Genomic DNA, 17487 nt, shown 5'->3' on the forward strand with positions numbered 1-17487 from the left:
TCTTTCTATAAGGAATATGTTTCCCTTGAATATTTAAAAATTTTCCACATCTGAGCAATGTCTCCAAATAACTCAGCTGCCCAATTCACAACAGACAATTCTTGTTGCATCCCTTCAAAATTTTCTTTTTTGAAACTTGTAACCAAAATATCATTAGTCCTTAACTCCATATACAGCAAAACACTGAAACTAATAAAGCAATGATCACTTGCACCCAGATGTTCTCCAGTTTCCACCCTCTCAATCATTTCTATATTTGAATTTAACAATAAATCAAAAATAACATTGTTTCTAGTAGGTTACTTGACTATCTGGTGAAGAAAGTCATCCTGAACAGTTTCCAATAACCTTTCTCCCTCATAGTTTGACTCTAGAATTTCCCAATCTATATGCCTGAAATTAAAATTGCCCATAATTATGACTTTAATTAACAGCTGAAATCTTAATCTCATTGTAAAGTTTCTCACTAATTTCATCAGCATCATTTGGTGGTCTGTAACAAATTCTCACTAAAAGCCTTTTCCCTACATTTAACCATGTTTCAGTTATTCCCATTATATCAAAATCCTCCATTCCCACCAGTGCTCTAAAGTCATCTATTTCATTTCTTATACTTCTAGCATTACAATAGTAACAATTAAGCCTATCCTTATAACTACTTCTATACTCATTTCCTGTGCTAAACTTTTCTCTGCCTCTTATTCTTCTTGCATTTAGTTTTTCCTGGCCCTTAACACTGTCTAGTCCTAGTCTAAAACTTCCTGTACAGCCGAGTTAATAGCCATAGCAAACAAGCCAGCCCCTACCCTATTTGAATGTAAACCATCCATTCCAAAAAGCTCCTTATTCCAATGAACTGATCCCACAAGTCCAACCAGCCAATCTGCTCATCCTTACATACTAACCTATGCCTAGCATTTAGCACTAGTGATCTACTTATAACTTCATCCCCACAGTTAATTCTGGGCAGTATCTGTAACAAAATTAAGTTATGGCCTTTTTCTTTAAATACATTTATCAACCCCCTTGTACTTATTAATTAGCTCCTCTGACCTACCTTTCCCTACATCGTTAGCCCCTACATATACTACAAAAAACTGCATCTGTGCTAGCCCCCTTTATTATATCTCCTGCTCTGTCAATGAAAGGAAGAAATTGCCAGCTGAACATAAGACACAAACTTCTTGTGAACTAAAGCCTGTACTCCTCCAGCAGACATTGTCGACCCAGAGACCTGGTGACTCATGTCACAGGAATTTCCTCATCCACGATATTAAATCTCAAATTTGTATGAACAAATCAGAATTTGGAAAACAGAAATATTTCTGAAACAAACAAGTAGAAACAACAGAAATCGAACACAAAAAGTGATATAAACTTGTGAACAAGCACAATCAAAATTTTGTAATTACATGGAGAGTGAGTTAAAACACGGGTCTATACACTAGAATGCCAACTGAGAAAGTGAGGATTGTTCTATAATAGTAGAGGGAACTAGCTGTGCCAGTATAGATGGTGCAGTACGATTGGTGGAGAGTAGTCACATGATCTGCATGTTCTGAAATGGTGCAAAACTGATGGGGTATAAAGACCGGTGTGCTGTAGCAAAATTGTTTTTAGCAATGCTTAAAGGGCAGACTAGGATCAAGATAGCTTTGGAGTTCTTTGATTTCTGCACTTTTGAATTACAGTGTAACAGTGGACAGTTTCTTTAATGTGCCATTGATGCTTTAAAATTCATGGATCCTTGACAACTTAACAGTTTCATATTTAATTTCTGTATTGCATATTGGCGTATACAAGACATATTAATACCAGTAATAAATGACCTTTTGACACCAAATTTATTTTTCTTTAACTGGACACTCAGCATTCCATCGTAGTTGTGAATAAATTCTTACATCAAACTAATTACTGCACAAAACAAAACAAATCTGTATTGGGAAGCATTTATGGATAAGTTTTTAATAAAATGTTTTGTGTGGAAAAAACATGTAATGAGTGAAGTAAGAGAAAAAAAAACAACAACACATTACCCCTACATTTACCTACTTGATTTAAAGTGTCCATAAGCACTGATCTGTATGTTATTGCACCACATAAAGTCAACAGGAGCCAGAAAACAAAAAGAACTCCTGATGTTTGCATACCCCGTTTCTTCCCTACTAAGATTAACACCAATGCCAGCATCTGTATCATTGAAAATGATAAACTTTTTTTACATATAACTTCAAAAATTAACAAGTTGTGAAATTAAGTCTTTTGGAAGGAAACTTATATTTTCACGAGATATTTTACACACTAAAAATGCTAAGTGTAAACACTGTACATTTTAGCCAACAACACTCGAAAAGTAGTTTCATGTAGGATCATAAAGTAAATAAAATGCTAAAGAACATAAAACTCAAGTAGTTTCAAATGACATAGCTTTCACTAGAAGAGAACATTTATATCAATTATGTGTTATTAAACCATCAGTTTTAACCATAAAATTACCACTTAAGCCACTATTACCACTATTAGTCATTTTCCTAAACTATTTATGTGGGACTATGACTTTGCTGGTGACATGGTCCTTAATAACACATAATGGACCATACAAAAAAGTTAATCAAAAATAGCATCAATATTGTAATTAATTTCACTAACTACTGCTGTTTTTTATATATAAACAATGAGTGATTTTACCCAGTTTTGGTCAGATCTTTACACTGAGTGCTGTAAGAAGCACAATATATTATTATTCAACATGATGCAATATGTGGACCTCATCAGTAATGAACAGTATACAACAAATTGGTAATTTGATGTTTATCTGAACATGTAGTACAGGAAGAAAAAAAATATACTGTATTTCAGAGTATACATAAACCAGATGAAGCAAAACAAAACAAGTTTTATTCACTAGAAAAGAACTTACCAATGTTAAAGCCTTTACTAACGGTGAGTAGTAGTCTACTGGAAACACTTCCCACCCTGAAGAATAAGCTTGCATACTCTGAACAAGTTCTGCCATAGAAAGGCAGAACAAAATGACCAGAATTACCTGAGAAAATAAATTCTGATTTAGCACTTAACAAGTTTCATGAAGACAAGAAAATATTGACTCCAATCAATGAACAGTACCACTGAACTGCATAACAACATAAAATCATTACCAGTCTATTTAACAGAAAACTGATACACAGTCATATCAGATACTTTTCTTCACTTATCAGCAACCTCAATAAGCCAAAGCCATAAATGACTATATATTCATGAGTATAATTTTAATATTTCTAGTAGACGAACTGGACAAGTAAAATGAGTTAGACCACTACACATTATTATTTGATATATAGAAATACATGGAACTAAGTTATTTTACAAAAGCTATGGTTGTCCAATAGTAAGGTATACAATTGTACAATACTCACTATTTTGGTGAGATTTAGCAGTGACCATGGCAAGGGTGTGTGATGACTTTTCTTTAAAAAATGTGCCTCTAATGGAGAAAGCAGCCACAAAAAGCCACATGGTATCCATACTAACACACTGTTTTGAAAGCATGATGTAAAATCTGGTGTATTAGAGTACCAGATCTCTTTCAGATCCTGTGAATAATGAAATGTAATGAATACCTTAAGCTAAACATTCATGAGTGTGAATGTCACATTTTAGATACTTGCTACAGTACATCATGTTAAAACATATTTAATGATACTTCTAGTGAACAAAGATAATATTAAACAGTTTAAAAAGGTTGCATCAAATATTCTAAACAACTTATTGTTTAATTTTGCAAACAAGTTACAGTCACTACCTTCCCAATTATCATAATTTACTTTAACTCTAGCCCAATGATTACCACCATCCACTAACAATTGTATCATGAACTCGTAATCTTTTTGTATTACTCACAATTTGCTTTACAAACTCCAGTTAATCAACCAAACAACAATCAAAACAAAAACTGTATGCTAGTTGCTAAATAATTATCTGAAGGTCATAACTGCGATGGTTAGTAATTTCATTTGTTACTGTCCTAAATTTCCGAGTACTACATAGCTGTTGCAGTCAAATGCCACTTACTTTATTATACATATTGGCCAGATAAGCAAATATTTTTAACTGAACTGGTAAAGTTGCATGCATGCTTTCCTATATGATCAACATGTATAAAAGAAAGACAGCAAGTTTTACTAAATATGATCCAAACGTTTACATAAGATACTTCATTCTTAACAGTTCGGAATTCTAACTTCAATATTGGGCAATAAAATCTTAAATAACAAAAAATTAAACACATGGATTATTACTAATTACAATGTATGAATACCACTAAAACAAGTAATGTATGATATCAATAAACATCACCTGTTTATAATTAATCACTTATATTCCATACAATTTACTGATTTCTGAAAATGTAGAAATAACATATACTCTGTTTAGGCAAGTATCTTAAATTTGGCTATTAATCTATAGATTCATTATTTTAGTGGTTATTATATCTCTGTGGTGAAGTAATGAATCAACAACCTGTGCTTACTCACTCAGTTTATTACAACTTAAAGTTGTATAGTTGTAAAGTTGTGGTTATTATATCTCTGTGGTGAAGTAATGAATCAACAACCTGTGCTTACTCACTCAGTTTATTACAACTTAAAGTTGTATAGAAATTAATCTTAGTAAGCTCTAACTTGAATATAAATAAAAAAAATGCAGAATGTTTAAGTCAAGCACTTCACAATTTGAAGTTCAGTTAACAAATATTCCTCCAAATTAAGGAAAATTGCTTTAAATTCTGATTAATTTCATGGAAGTAGAAATTTCTCTATTCTTCTTTTGCCTTTATCAGGTGAATGAAATAAAAAAGGCTATTAAACATTAAAATGAAATTTCAACGTCTCACACAATTACAAAATCATCATTTAAAAGATTTTATGAAAAATTCCAAATCTGATTGCAACTACCTTTTGTACAAATTTCACCTGAGTAAATGACCCTCTCTGTTAAATAAATTAAGCAATGTTTACAATGTCATCAATATTTTATACACAAATTATCACTATGATATAGCAATAAAATGTTAAGCACTAGTTAGACAAACACGAGAGGTTGAGAATATTCAGTCTTTTTTTTCTCTCCTCTCAAGACCTCTTCCAACATTGATTAGTTAATGCATATTACAACCATGATATAGAGTTTGAAAAAATGAAGTAATGCATAATGATATATATATTTTGAACATATTTTCATGTTGAAACTACCTCTATACTGCTAAAACTAGAATATAAATATAGAACAAAGTGGAAAAACAGTGCATCAGTAACAGAGCTATACCAATATATTCAATGATTTAAAACTGCAATACACTTGTGAAAAATAACCGCCCAGAAAATTCTTTTATTACAAACTATGTGATACATAATAAAATGGAAAACCCCACAGCCTACATGTTCAAGCCACAATATCTATCACACCCCTTGATTTATAACATTAACAGATGGAAGTTTCAAATAAAAGGATATGGAAAACCCCACAGCCTACATGTTCAAGCCATTATATCTATCATACCCCTTGATGTATAATATTAACAGATGGAAGTTGCAAAACAAAAGGGTATGGAGATAAGTTAGTCACAGTGAATCCAAATGGTGCTACTATATAGTATGGTCTTCAGAGATACTATCATCATCACCATTTTAACTTTAGTTTATTTGCAGTTGGCCCCATTTATTATAAATAATGCTTTTAAACTAATAAAGTACAAAATAACATTACATAATGTTTTTGGAACAAATATAATCAAAATGAAATAAATTCTGACAATTAAAACTAGAACAATTATAACCTAAATTTAAGGTACTCTTTTTGGAACACACAACTTATTAAATTATTATTATTTGCTGAACAAAAACATGAAGAGATATAAAACATTTAGCAAGAAATTATGTTTTAGTGAATCATTAAAATGGTAATGATGACAGTATCTGTATAGACCGCATGCTATAGTAGCACCATTCAAATACTAACTACATCCTGTTCAGTTGATGACATCAGCAATAATTAAAAGAAATTGTTCAAGCTCCATAATTAAAATATTTGATGGTTAATTACGGATATATACGATGATAGACATAAAATTTCTGAAATGATAAAATGTCAACTTGGTTTCTCCATTAGCCACCAACCAGAAACAAAGTATATCTCGCATGTTAGATGTTTCAAAGTCAATACTTTCACTCCAATGTGTAATGTGATTTCAGTTTATAGTGTTTTGTATCCAGGTGAAAGGAGAGCTATTTTACATGACTGACACTAAAAACATTTTTTGTCTGAGATATGCTTATCTCACCTTCTCTCTTTTATTGGTACAATGGAATCAGGTATATCACAATGAAACTAATAAATCACATGACTCCACTACCTAAGAGAATGAGATAAAAGGTTGAAAGACAGTATTTTTTATTAAACGTTTTGCTCAAAGATAAGCATACATAAGTGGATTTGTAACATGTACACTGTAAAGACATTAAGATAATTATCAGTGATTCAAGTACACATACACTTCTAAAATTTCCTATCTCAAGTAATACTATACAGCCAACCTACTAATGACATCATGTCATGTGAGTTGATCTTAACATGTGCTTTCTACAAACTGACGGCTCACTGAAATAAAGTCAAATAACTATCAGGTTTAGTCTAGGTATACCAGGTAAAAACAAAATCTTGATAGTGTTTAACTACAACTACATAAAACTTCTAGAAGTAACTTAAATGGACATTTTGAAGCATCTAAATCAAATAACCAATATGACATAACTCTATTAGATATAAATTACTTTACTTAAAAAATATTTATTTTTGCAAACTTTGAATGTGGCAAAAAAAAAGTCAGGACACATGGAGTGCTGGAATCAATTTATTCGAAACACTGCCTATATTTAAAACAATGCTTAAGTACTTTATTTACTGACAAGCCACTAAATAATGTGGTTTTATTCAAGATATAGTCAACTATATTAAATTCTGGTATGCTTAACAAATAATGGAAATGAAACTGTCAGGAAAAAAAAGTATAGTATGAAATCAGGGCCTACAGTTTTAATTTTCAAGAACTTTTAAGTACAAGAATGAACCACAGTTCAAGTACTTAAACTCAACACATTAGTTTCCATGCTGTTACAAACTGTATTAAAAAACATATTTCACATATAAACTGGATACTAAAACTATAATAAGTAACTCAAAAAACCCTATGTAAAATTATGCAAGTCTAATTATAAAAATGAATTAAAAGGTAAAAGACCTTTTCATCAAACATCCATGAAAGATTGCTATAGTTTATTTTGTATACTTGTGGTTCTTACATAACTGCCACTAAAAATGAGTTGAAGGATCAACCAAGCATATCCGAGAAAAGTGATATGGGTATATATACGCTTGCCTGTAATACACTGCTTTTTGGCAGTACAAATGTGAATACATTCACAAACTGAAAAAGCTTTGATACTGGCTTGTTTTAAGACACAATGTGTATTTCTGAAATAATATAAAGTCTTCTGTGCTAATTAATTGGATTAATTCAAAATTTTCGTTAATAAATAAGTAAAAAAAAAGAAAAGCTTCATGAGAATACATTTGATTTTGTTTATGAAAATGAACAATGAAATTAAATCTTTCATTTCTATAGTCATAGATTAAAAGAACTCTCCTAGAACCAGGTTTATTTTTAGATATACAATAAAAAACATAATAACACACATATTAATATTACATGACATATCTGAAACTTAAAAGTGGTAAATCTTAGAAAGTGTATGGAATACTTTTTCTTCATACTGGTACAAAATTTCAAATTCACATGTGCCTAATGTCACAATTTTTTAAGGCTAAAAGAATGGTTACAGAGCAAGTCCCATACATGCATCCATGCTCTAGATGAGAATACATGATACATATCCCTATGGCAGCAAAAGAGTTAAGCCTATTATAAATTTTTCAAATTTTGTAATAATTCAACAAATACAGTTAGTGCATAGTGACTACATGAAAAAAGACTTTGGTTTCAATCTCAAGTAAAGAAAGTTTAATAAAGAGCATGTATTATCATTTTTTATTTACTATAGTGATATATACATAAATCTATAGCCTTCTGATGCCAGGTTGATTATACAGAAAACCGTAAGAATAATGAGGTAATACATTTAAATTGTTAAACCTGAATGGGCTTAGGCCATTATCTGTGACCTTGAAGAATTCAACATGAACAAGCTTCATAATCTAATCAATCAAGCTACTGACCAATATCATCAGATTTCCAATAGATACACCATCTCCTAAATGGACTATTTCTTGAAAAATAATAACAAAATGTGTTTAAACGCTATTATATATTTCTTTTGTAGCTTTTGTAGTATGTTATCTGATGAAGATGTTTACACTGAAAGTTTGTACAAGTTTCATGGTGAAAATTTTAACTTAAAAAACAGAATAAAACTAATATGAGACAGACAGCTAGACAGCAGTCATTCAGCTTGTTGTATTAGTTCTAATGTATAAAAATTTCATTAAATCTATCACCTACTTCAATGAATCTTCAAAAGCTGTAATTGCAAGCTAAATATTTCATTAATTAATGGCTAATTTGTTTATAAAATGCTAAGTTTCTTTCACAACAAGATACAAGTAGGCTAAGTTAAATATTCTTTCACTAATTTTAAATATAGTGAGATTTTCATGGAGAACTTATTCACACTAACCAATTCTTACACAGACTATTTTCCTTAAGATTAACAACCATAACACCCATTTATTTTCACTAAATATACTTACACATACTATTTTCCTTAAGATTAACAACCATAACACCCATTTATTTTCACTAAATATATTTACACATACTATTTTCCTTAAGATTAACAACCATAACACCCATTTATTTCCACTAAATATACTTACACATACTATTTCCCTTCAGATTGACAACCATAACACCCATTTATTTCCACTAAATATACTTACACATACTATTTCCCTTCAGATTGACAACCATAACACCCATTTATTTACACTAAATATACTTATACAGACTAAAAACCATAACATCCATTTGTTTACACTAAGTATAATCTTTCATATTGATATAAGTGTCTAACAAAAGTTTAAAATAAATTAAGGTAACAATATACAGAACATCAGGCAAGCTATAAGTGTAAAAAGCTAAAAGAGAAATGGACTCTCCTAATAAATACATGTTATTTTTATTACTCCTAGTACAGTCCCTACTTACATTCTCGTTTTTCTACTGGAAGTGTTCTTGACATAACATGATTCATGTCTGTGGATATATGATGGAAATGCAAACTGTTCCTGTTGTAATCATCTTTGTTCATTGTTTACTCATTTGCAAAAACCCATTTTAAAACAATTATTATAAATCTAGTAATTTAAATGGTAAATATTATTATTAAAAAAACCTTAGTAACAATAACTTAAAACCTTCACAGGGAAGATGATTTTAATGTTGTTTTAATGATATTAAGTTACCGTATTTTTCGGAATATAAGACACATCCTTATTTTGAAGACAAAGTTTTTGGGAAAAAAAGCTACAGTCGCATTTGAAAGATTTTTATTGAACAAAAATCAATTTGATACTTTAAAAATTAGTATATATTGTTCTAAACACAAAAGAGCTCAAAACATCAAAATAAGAAAATACCATACATCAAAAAAGGTTTACTGTTATTTAGTTTGGTTCCAAACCTATAAAATCTTCATTGCTTTCACTGTAATTTATTTTTTTATTATTTGGGTAGCATTATAAATAGTTACATTTTTAAAAGAAAAACAACTATTGTTATAAATAACACATTTAATTGAACTAAACTATGCATGCCTATTTAAATATATTTACACATGAGTTGTGTATATCGTATATATATATACATATATATATTATTCATACCTTCGGTGTATAGGACGCAAGCAGATTTTGACATCAAATTTTGGGGTAAAAAAAGTGCATCTTATACACCGAAAAATACGGTACTAATTTTTTTAGGTCTTAAAAGTATCATTATAAATCGCCCATTTTCAGGTGATTAGGCATACAAATTTTCAGCAGTCTAGATGAGTTCTGGAAAGATAAGACTAGAAATAATAATGTGGATTCTAGAAGTTTTATTTCACACTTTTCTTAAATGTAGGTACTTTGTGTGTAATTTAGATAACAGGGTTCTTTCAGTTTTGTTAAGTAACTTTATGTACAGCAAAAGGTTCATGGACTTTTTTTTTACCTCTGTGGTTAATGTTCTACTGCAAAAGTCAGGTGGCACCACTTGTTTTTTATGTTCTAATTTTATCAATATTTTCAAAATTGGAAAAAAGCCAGTGTGTTTATAAATGTGTAGTGAAATGCCAATTTTTTTCTTCATAATCTGATTAAGCTACAATTAAAATAACTTCATACAAAAAAAAAGATTAAATTTCCCATACTAGTATATAAACTGACTTACCCAAAATGATGAACCACAAAAAGTTTCCATTATAAAGTATTTTTGACAACGTACACTTAACTTACAGCAGCTAGTACTATTTATTAGTTATATTACTTAAGTTTATCTACTCTTAAACAACTGTAATGAACTCAAGATCTCCAATCTTCAAGTAAGAGGCAACCTAGACTATATACCAACAGTATGTTTGTTGAATCTTGTTTTATCACCTTCAGACCCAGTTCTATGGTTCTGTACAGCTTAAGGGATATGTGTTACTTATATATCAGAAATTCTGGTGGTGATAAGGTTATCTATTTGTTACACCATGCACTGTCTTTAACAAATTTTTATTACCTTGTTATCTTATAACTGTACAGTAATATGAAGTAGAAAAATAACTTGAAAAAACAACAACAAAAACTCAAATTTTATTGCAAGTGCAAGGTTAGGATTTATGGTAACATGTAAATAAAAACCTACTTTGTTAAATTTTTTTTACTCAGTTTGGATGTGGAAGCATTCAAGGTTTAAGAGAAGTTGCTAACATACATATCAGAGAAGGGAAGAGCTTTTTCCTCATGTTGGTCTCCAATTATGTAGATTGAGAAAGTGTTTGGCGAAACATTAAATGACTGCAGTGTAATACTGAGGATTATAGACATGATGCTGGGGTATTTCAGCTTAGCTAATGAAAGACATATGAGGGGTTAAACAAAACTTTGCTATTTTATAATAATACTAGAAGTATCTGTAAACTGTTGGAATTAGAAGCTTTGGTTGATATTAACAAGTGTGATATCTGAACTAATGAATCATGCTTAAGAACAGTGCTCCATATAAGGGGTGTACCAGAGTAATTTCCAACCAAAAATCAGGAACCTAAGGATGACATAATCTTGTTGAAATGTTGTACATTTATAATAAAGTTTTCTTCATTACCCAGTCAAGCCATCACCAAATGTGAGTTCTTCATCCTCAAATAATAGCAATATTTCAATTACTTGAACAGTTGGAATAATCAAAAACAAATTTTAATTACTTGATTATTTTATGTGACATTAATCAAAGTAATTGATGCTCATGAGAAATTGATTAATCCTCCAGGACTAATATTTATTTGAGCTGAGTTAAGCACTAGGAAAGCAATCTCAGAGGTTGTGCTAACTCTTCATGAAGGGAACAGTTGCCTCACAGGAAGTATAAGAGAGTTCCTTTACAGATGTTAACAGTGGTCTTCTGGCTGTGTATATATATATATACTGTCCTATTGTTTCTCATCTTCTCTCTTTCCTAGTTACACTCTATGGTACTTTGTTTTTGAACAGTCTTATTCCTTCTGAATGTCAATCTTACTCAACTGTCACTTTCACCCTACTAGTGCAGATGAGGATCATATCCTACCAGTAAAACTGTGTTGGATTTGATAAACACAACTTTTCTTACACACTTGTTAGCTTCCTCATTTAGCTTTACTGCTACATGGTTTGGCACATACATCCTGATGATGGTCATACCATAAAGCTGATTTGCTTCCTCCAATCCATCTGGAGACTATCCTCTTACTATTTGGGAGTCAGCTACAGATATTATGTTGGTGGCATTTTTTATTTGTAATTCTTTGCTTTATGCAATCCAGAGGATAGCTTGTTTTATAGCTTCAAGCTCTATCATTTTGCTGCTTGTGGAAAGTGGGAATGCCCAACCAACTCTCTCACCATTTTTAGGAACCTCCAGAACCACCTGTAGCTATAATTACAAGTGACTGTCCACTCCGGTCTTTTAAGTAGGTGCTTATAGGATTTTTCTGCTTTACCCTCTGTCAAATCTCTATATTTGTTGTCTAGGCTGATTTACATAAATCGTGGTGGAACCAGATATTTATTCCTGGTAGTGACAAGTGGCTATACAGCAACTATTCATCTGTGAATGTCTCCTGAGATGCATTTTAGGCAATCCTCTGCTTGGTTGCTATCTTCAAGGTTGTTGTGGAGCTTGAATGTTTCAGTTGAAAAGGGCAGTGATTTGAAGGTGAAATGCATGGTCTGTACATTGTAAGGCCCAAGTGAATAATTTTGCTTGTAAGAGCTGTTGGTATTCTACAATGCTGCTGAGGATTGTGAGGTGAAAGAGAGCTTTGATGGAAGTGGCTAAAGTATACCAGTCTTAAACAACTGTTTTGTATCTTTTGTAACCCTCATACTGATCATTGGTAAAGCTGAGAAATTAAGTTGATATCAGTAAGTGTCAGGTAATAAAATTGATTAATAAAATTTATAATTGAATCAATTAATATCATAAAAATAACTAATGAATATTAGTGCTTCTGATTATTACTATTTTCAGTTATCCTAACTATCCAAGTCTCATGTGAGAATAATAAATTAGTTGTGCAAAACTAACTAATGAACCTGATGATTAATTAATTAGCAAATTCCACAAACCACCCAGCTTTAATCACCAGTAATGCACAATCCAGGATGAAGCAGGTACGATTTTGATACAACATAAGCAAGCAATATTCTTCAGCTCCATTTCCTGCTGCAACTTTCAATGCAATGATGCCTTTGGTAGCACTGGTTATCATGGTGTTAATATGGTTAGTGAACAGGTGAAAGGTTACACCCATTAGGTACTTCAGTGTTTTTTTTCAATGGGAGATCAAGATAATGGTTTGTCATCCTCACCATGTCTGTTGTTCAGTGTGCAGAACATGGTTGTGAGTTTGGTAGTTTTGATGACATTTCCTGAGCCACTGCACCATTTAGTCATCCAATTAAGGAGTGGTTGCATCTTTTCAATTTCAGCTTTGTTAGAGCCACTATTGTACACCATAATGTTGTCAGCAAAGGATAGGGCATGGCATCTGGTTCAACTGTCAAGGTGTATATGTTGAAGAGTACAGATTAGAGTAGTAATCCTTGAGGCAGGACAGTGTTGCTGGTGACTAGTCTGATTACCAGCTTCCATGCTTCGTGATGCAGGCTAATCTGTGGTAATGAGTGTCATGTATTTAGGGTACAGACATTTGGAAATGATTCATGTTTTCAAGTGATATTAGTGTTATGGAGAGTGAAAAGGATTTGAGTGTGAAGAAAGCCTCAATTCTTCATCTGAATGATTGCAAGTGGAGAGAAAAGCAAATAACATTCTGTGAACTATTTACAGAAATTCAGTTAAAGAATACGAGGGTTATCATTAAAAAAAAAAGAAAAACTGTGGCAAAGCCTCATCTGAAGTATTGTTTTAATATGATAGAAAGTGATATTCACTTGAAAAGTTCTGAGACAGGCTATCAAAGACAGAGAAAGACTAAAACACTTGAAAATATTTTCTCTGGATCACAGAACTAGAGATGGCCCTATTCAGGTTTTTAAAATCAACATACTTGAATTGTTCACCCCTGGGAAATTTGTTGGAGTTGAATGGTGAGGGTTGGGAATGAAATTCTACATATTAGAGGAATTGATATAGCCATGGAAGCCTAGGTCCAGGCTGGTTATCAGGCAGCTTTTTTTTTTTTAACTGTTAAGAGTTATAATGCATGTAATGATTCTATCAGATGGTGCTGGTAGTTTGTTGCATTATTTTATAGATGTAAGGGATTATAGTTAACTTGGCCTGATTTTGTGACCTCAATGGGTTGAATGGCCTACTATTACCCAATCCTGGATTCTTATGTACAAATAAAACAATGTATTTTAATTTCACCTAAAAATATGAGGGAAATGAATAACAAACTGAGAGTTTATTCTAAGAATAATGCAGTAGCATTCAGTACTGGGTTTTTATGTACTTGTTACAGGATAACAAAGACATTTGGTTATATCAGTTATCATGGCTTTTACACAACAAAATATCACTTAGCTCCGAGACTGAAAAAAAGCATTGAACTAAATTTTATCATTATTTACTTTATTCAGTAAGTATACAATTTAATTCATATTCAATTTATATCACTAAAATCATGAAATTAATATACTAGGTACATATTACAACTAGTAATTCAGTTCTGGTTAAACAGAAGTAATTTTCTTTCTGTTTATACATAACTTTAATAACTGAAGTATAAAAAACTTGGAAGTCACTCCATTCTATCTGTTTCACACAAGAATAACTTATACTGAGTTAAAATTAAACACATTGCATTCAAATTAACACCACCAACTAATTTTATCTCAATGTTTGTTTGGTCACCATCTGAAAACTAAAGATACAATAATATAGTTTTAAATACAAGTATAGACCCAGTTTAATACTTATGATTATAAGTACCACTACCAGAATTTATACATAATCAAACTGGACAACAACTCACAAGAACATTGGGAACTTCTTGTATAATACTAGAATAAAATCACAATGGCCTTATGTTACAGTTTACTACTGAGAATTAGCTACTCCACAAAAATATATCCCACACCAAGCTTACCAAAAATATTTCAAATTCTTATAGTTTGTGTGTTTAGAAAGATATGTATAATAAAATAATGATAAAATTAATTAAATGTTCAGGCATTTTTAGTTTCCTTACTCAACAGCAATGGTTTAATTTTAAACTAAAAGCAAAGAACATATTCTTTATTATTACTAGCAGAGTTACCTGGCGTTGCCCGGGTTTTCGAAAAAAACCTACTCTCTCCGTTTCTCCGTCCCATATTTCGATGGGTAAAAAATATTTTGTGAATTTATGAAAAACAACCTTTGGGTTGATTTTAGAAAATAAACTACGCACCTGTTTTAAATCAGGGCTTCCTTATGAACGATGTTTTTGTTTTTCCTTCACTTATAAGGATAAATACTTTAGAATAGGCCCTTATGAAGAATACTTAGAATATCTTATACTATCGTTTTGGCGAACAGGATGAGTCTAGCTCTACTCCCCCATCCCCAGTCATCCCTTCTCAAATATTAAAATTTCAAACGTAAATATGTATGTAATATTATGTTCAACTTGCTTTAATGTAAATTTAATATATTATTTTTATGAATGTGATACCGTATTCACACTATGACATTGATTTGATGTATGAAATATACTACAAACAAAATGCAATATTGTACTTTATCTTTCATTCCTGCCCTTAATGGGCGGAAGAAAGAGAAAGAGGTACAATGTTTATGTACTGTTAATAACATCTCTTATCCAAAAGCCTGGAAGTTGTTGTCCCCTTTTCCACCTTAGACATATGCTGCTGCACTCCATTCCACTACTATAGTGGGAGTGCAAACAGATCTTTCCATACCTCTCACATAGTATGTCTTACACCATATAAAGAGTCTTTTGCCGTCTGTGGATTCAAGAATTGACAAGTCTACATCTACTCCTATCTCTGTCCCCATTATCACATCCAGTGACTTCTCGGGTCCTTCTCCTTTGGCCCTGAGGTGCAGAACCATTATTTAGTCACACACTCAGCCACTGTAGTCTCCTTCATCTGACAGAGATATGCCCAATCGGCCCACCTAGTTTTTCTCCTTCTATGTAAAAATGGCCAGTTTGATACAATGAAACTGTCGAGGTTTTCATTCTAATTTGGATGACTTTAAGGCCTTGGTCAATTCCTATCATCCTGTGTGTCTTTCCTTACAGTAAACTTTTCTCAGACCTGCCGATGCTGCCACCTTTTGGCAGTTTTCCTTATGCAAGAATGGCAGGTTGTGTGATGGAGGAGTTCATGGAGGTGTGGCACTGCTGGTTGACCAGCATATACCCACCATATCTATGCCATTCAATATGTCCCTGGAAGCTGTAGTTGTCTGTACCTCCATGGGTCATACCATCACTGTATGTTCTCTTTACCTGTCACCAGGAGAGATTTATGATCAATCAAACTTTGATGCTCTTATTTAAAAGCTGTTGGTTCCCTTTCTCCTTTTGGGAGACTTTAATGGATACAATCCCCTTTGGGGTGGTACTGATAATGATGTGTGGTGTCGTTCTGTATGGAGCATATACTCTCAGATAACAATCTTTCTCTCATCAGTACTTGTTCATTTACCCATTTTCACACTCCTAGCCAGTATTTTACTCCTACTGATCCATTCATTTGTTCCTCCTTCAGATTTTTCTAATTTTTCTTGGAGGGTGGACAATGACTCATGAGGCTAGTCAACTTGCTCCAGCTTCCACCATGGCACACAATTTGGGTGGCATTGGCTGTGACCAAAACTCCCTCAAAATGATGGAAACTGATCACTGCTCTCCTTCACTACTCTCTCAGAACTTGATCCTGCTATCAATTAGTCATCCCACTATTAATGACTGAATGAAGGCAGTAACTGAATGTATTATTCAAGCAATTGTTCCTTCAGTTCCCAAAACCTCGACATGTTTTTCATGACATTCTCGCCCATGGTGGACTCTTGACTGCCAGTGGGTGCAAAAGGCTCAGAAACGGACCTGGAATATCTCTTTCAGGTGTTCCATTCTTTCCAACTGCATTAATTCCCAGTTGGTTTGTGCCCATGCCCAGCTGGTCAGATATCAAAGGCAGAAGAAATCTTGGATTAAGCTTACTACCGCATCTCTTCTACCACCAGTTCCAAGGTCGTCTGGGACTCGATTTGGAAGGTTAGTGAGAAGTATGATTTCCATCCCCTTTTGATCTTGCTCTCCAATGGCCAGGAAGTTGCTGATGTTCAGAACATCATTGGCATCCTTGGGAGTGCTTTTCTCACTGTTCCAGCACTTCTGTCTTTTCCCCTGCCTTCTTAGTTAAGCAATTGCTACTTTCTCTTTGAGCAGATCTGCCCTATGACTATAATCGTCCATTTATACTTGTGGAACTTGAACTTGCTTTTCATTGGTCTGGCAGTACATAATTTGGACCTATTGATATTCATTATGAGATGCTTCTCATTATCATCCTACTGATTTGACTAGCTGTCCCTGTAAGGTATTGGAGTGGATGATTAATGTTCATCTTGTTTGGTTTGTTAAATCAAAGAACCTCCTCTCGCCCACCCATTGTGGGTTTTGTCGACAGCACTTCACCATG

At 32.4% G+C, this 17487-nt stretch overlaps 1 protein-coding gene across 2 annotated transcripts in view; it reads right to left on the bottom strand.

Annotated features, from left to right (window-relative positions):
• Positions 1-15212, bottom strand: part of LOC106462870 (multidrug resistance-associated protein 1-like) — a 65998-nt gene extending 50786 nt beyond the window's left edge. Inside the window, exons 1-4 of one of the 2 annotated variants that reach the window (XM_022390271.1) lie at positions 15090-15212; positions 3417-3593; positions 2921-3046; positions 2053-2190 (exon numbers count right to left, since the gene is read on the bottom strand). In XM_022390271.1, coding sequence (XP_022245979.1) covers positions 2053-2190; positions 2921-3016 — 234 coding nt within the window. In that variant the 5' untranslated portion in view covers positions 3017-3046; positions 3417-3593; positions 15090-15212. Of the gene's footprint in view, positions 1-2052; positions 2191-2920; positions 3047-3416; positions 3594-10507; positions 10712-15089 lie in introns of those variants that run through there. The other variant, XM_022390270.1, reaches the window with a different exon arrangement.
• Between the last annotated feature and the right edge of the window lie 2275 nt (positions 15213-17487).

This window comes from Limulus polyphemus, unplaced genomic scaffold (genome assembly GCF_000517525.1).
Source record: "Limulus polyphemus unplaced genomic scaffold, Limulus_polyphemus-2.1.2 Scaffold1271, whole genome shotgun sequence".
Classification (NCBI taxonomy): domain Eukaryota; kingdom Metazoa; phylum Arthropoda; class Merostomata; order Xiphosura; family Limulidae; genus Limulus; species Limulus polyphemus.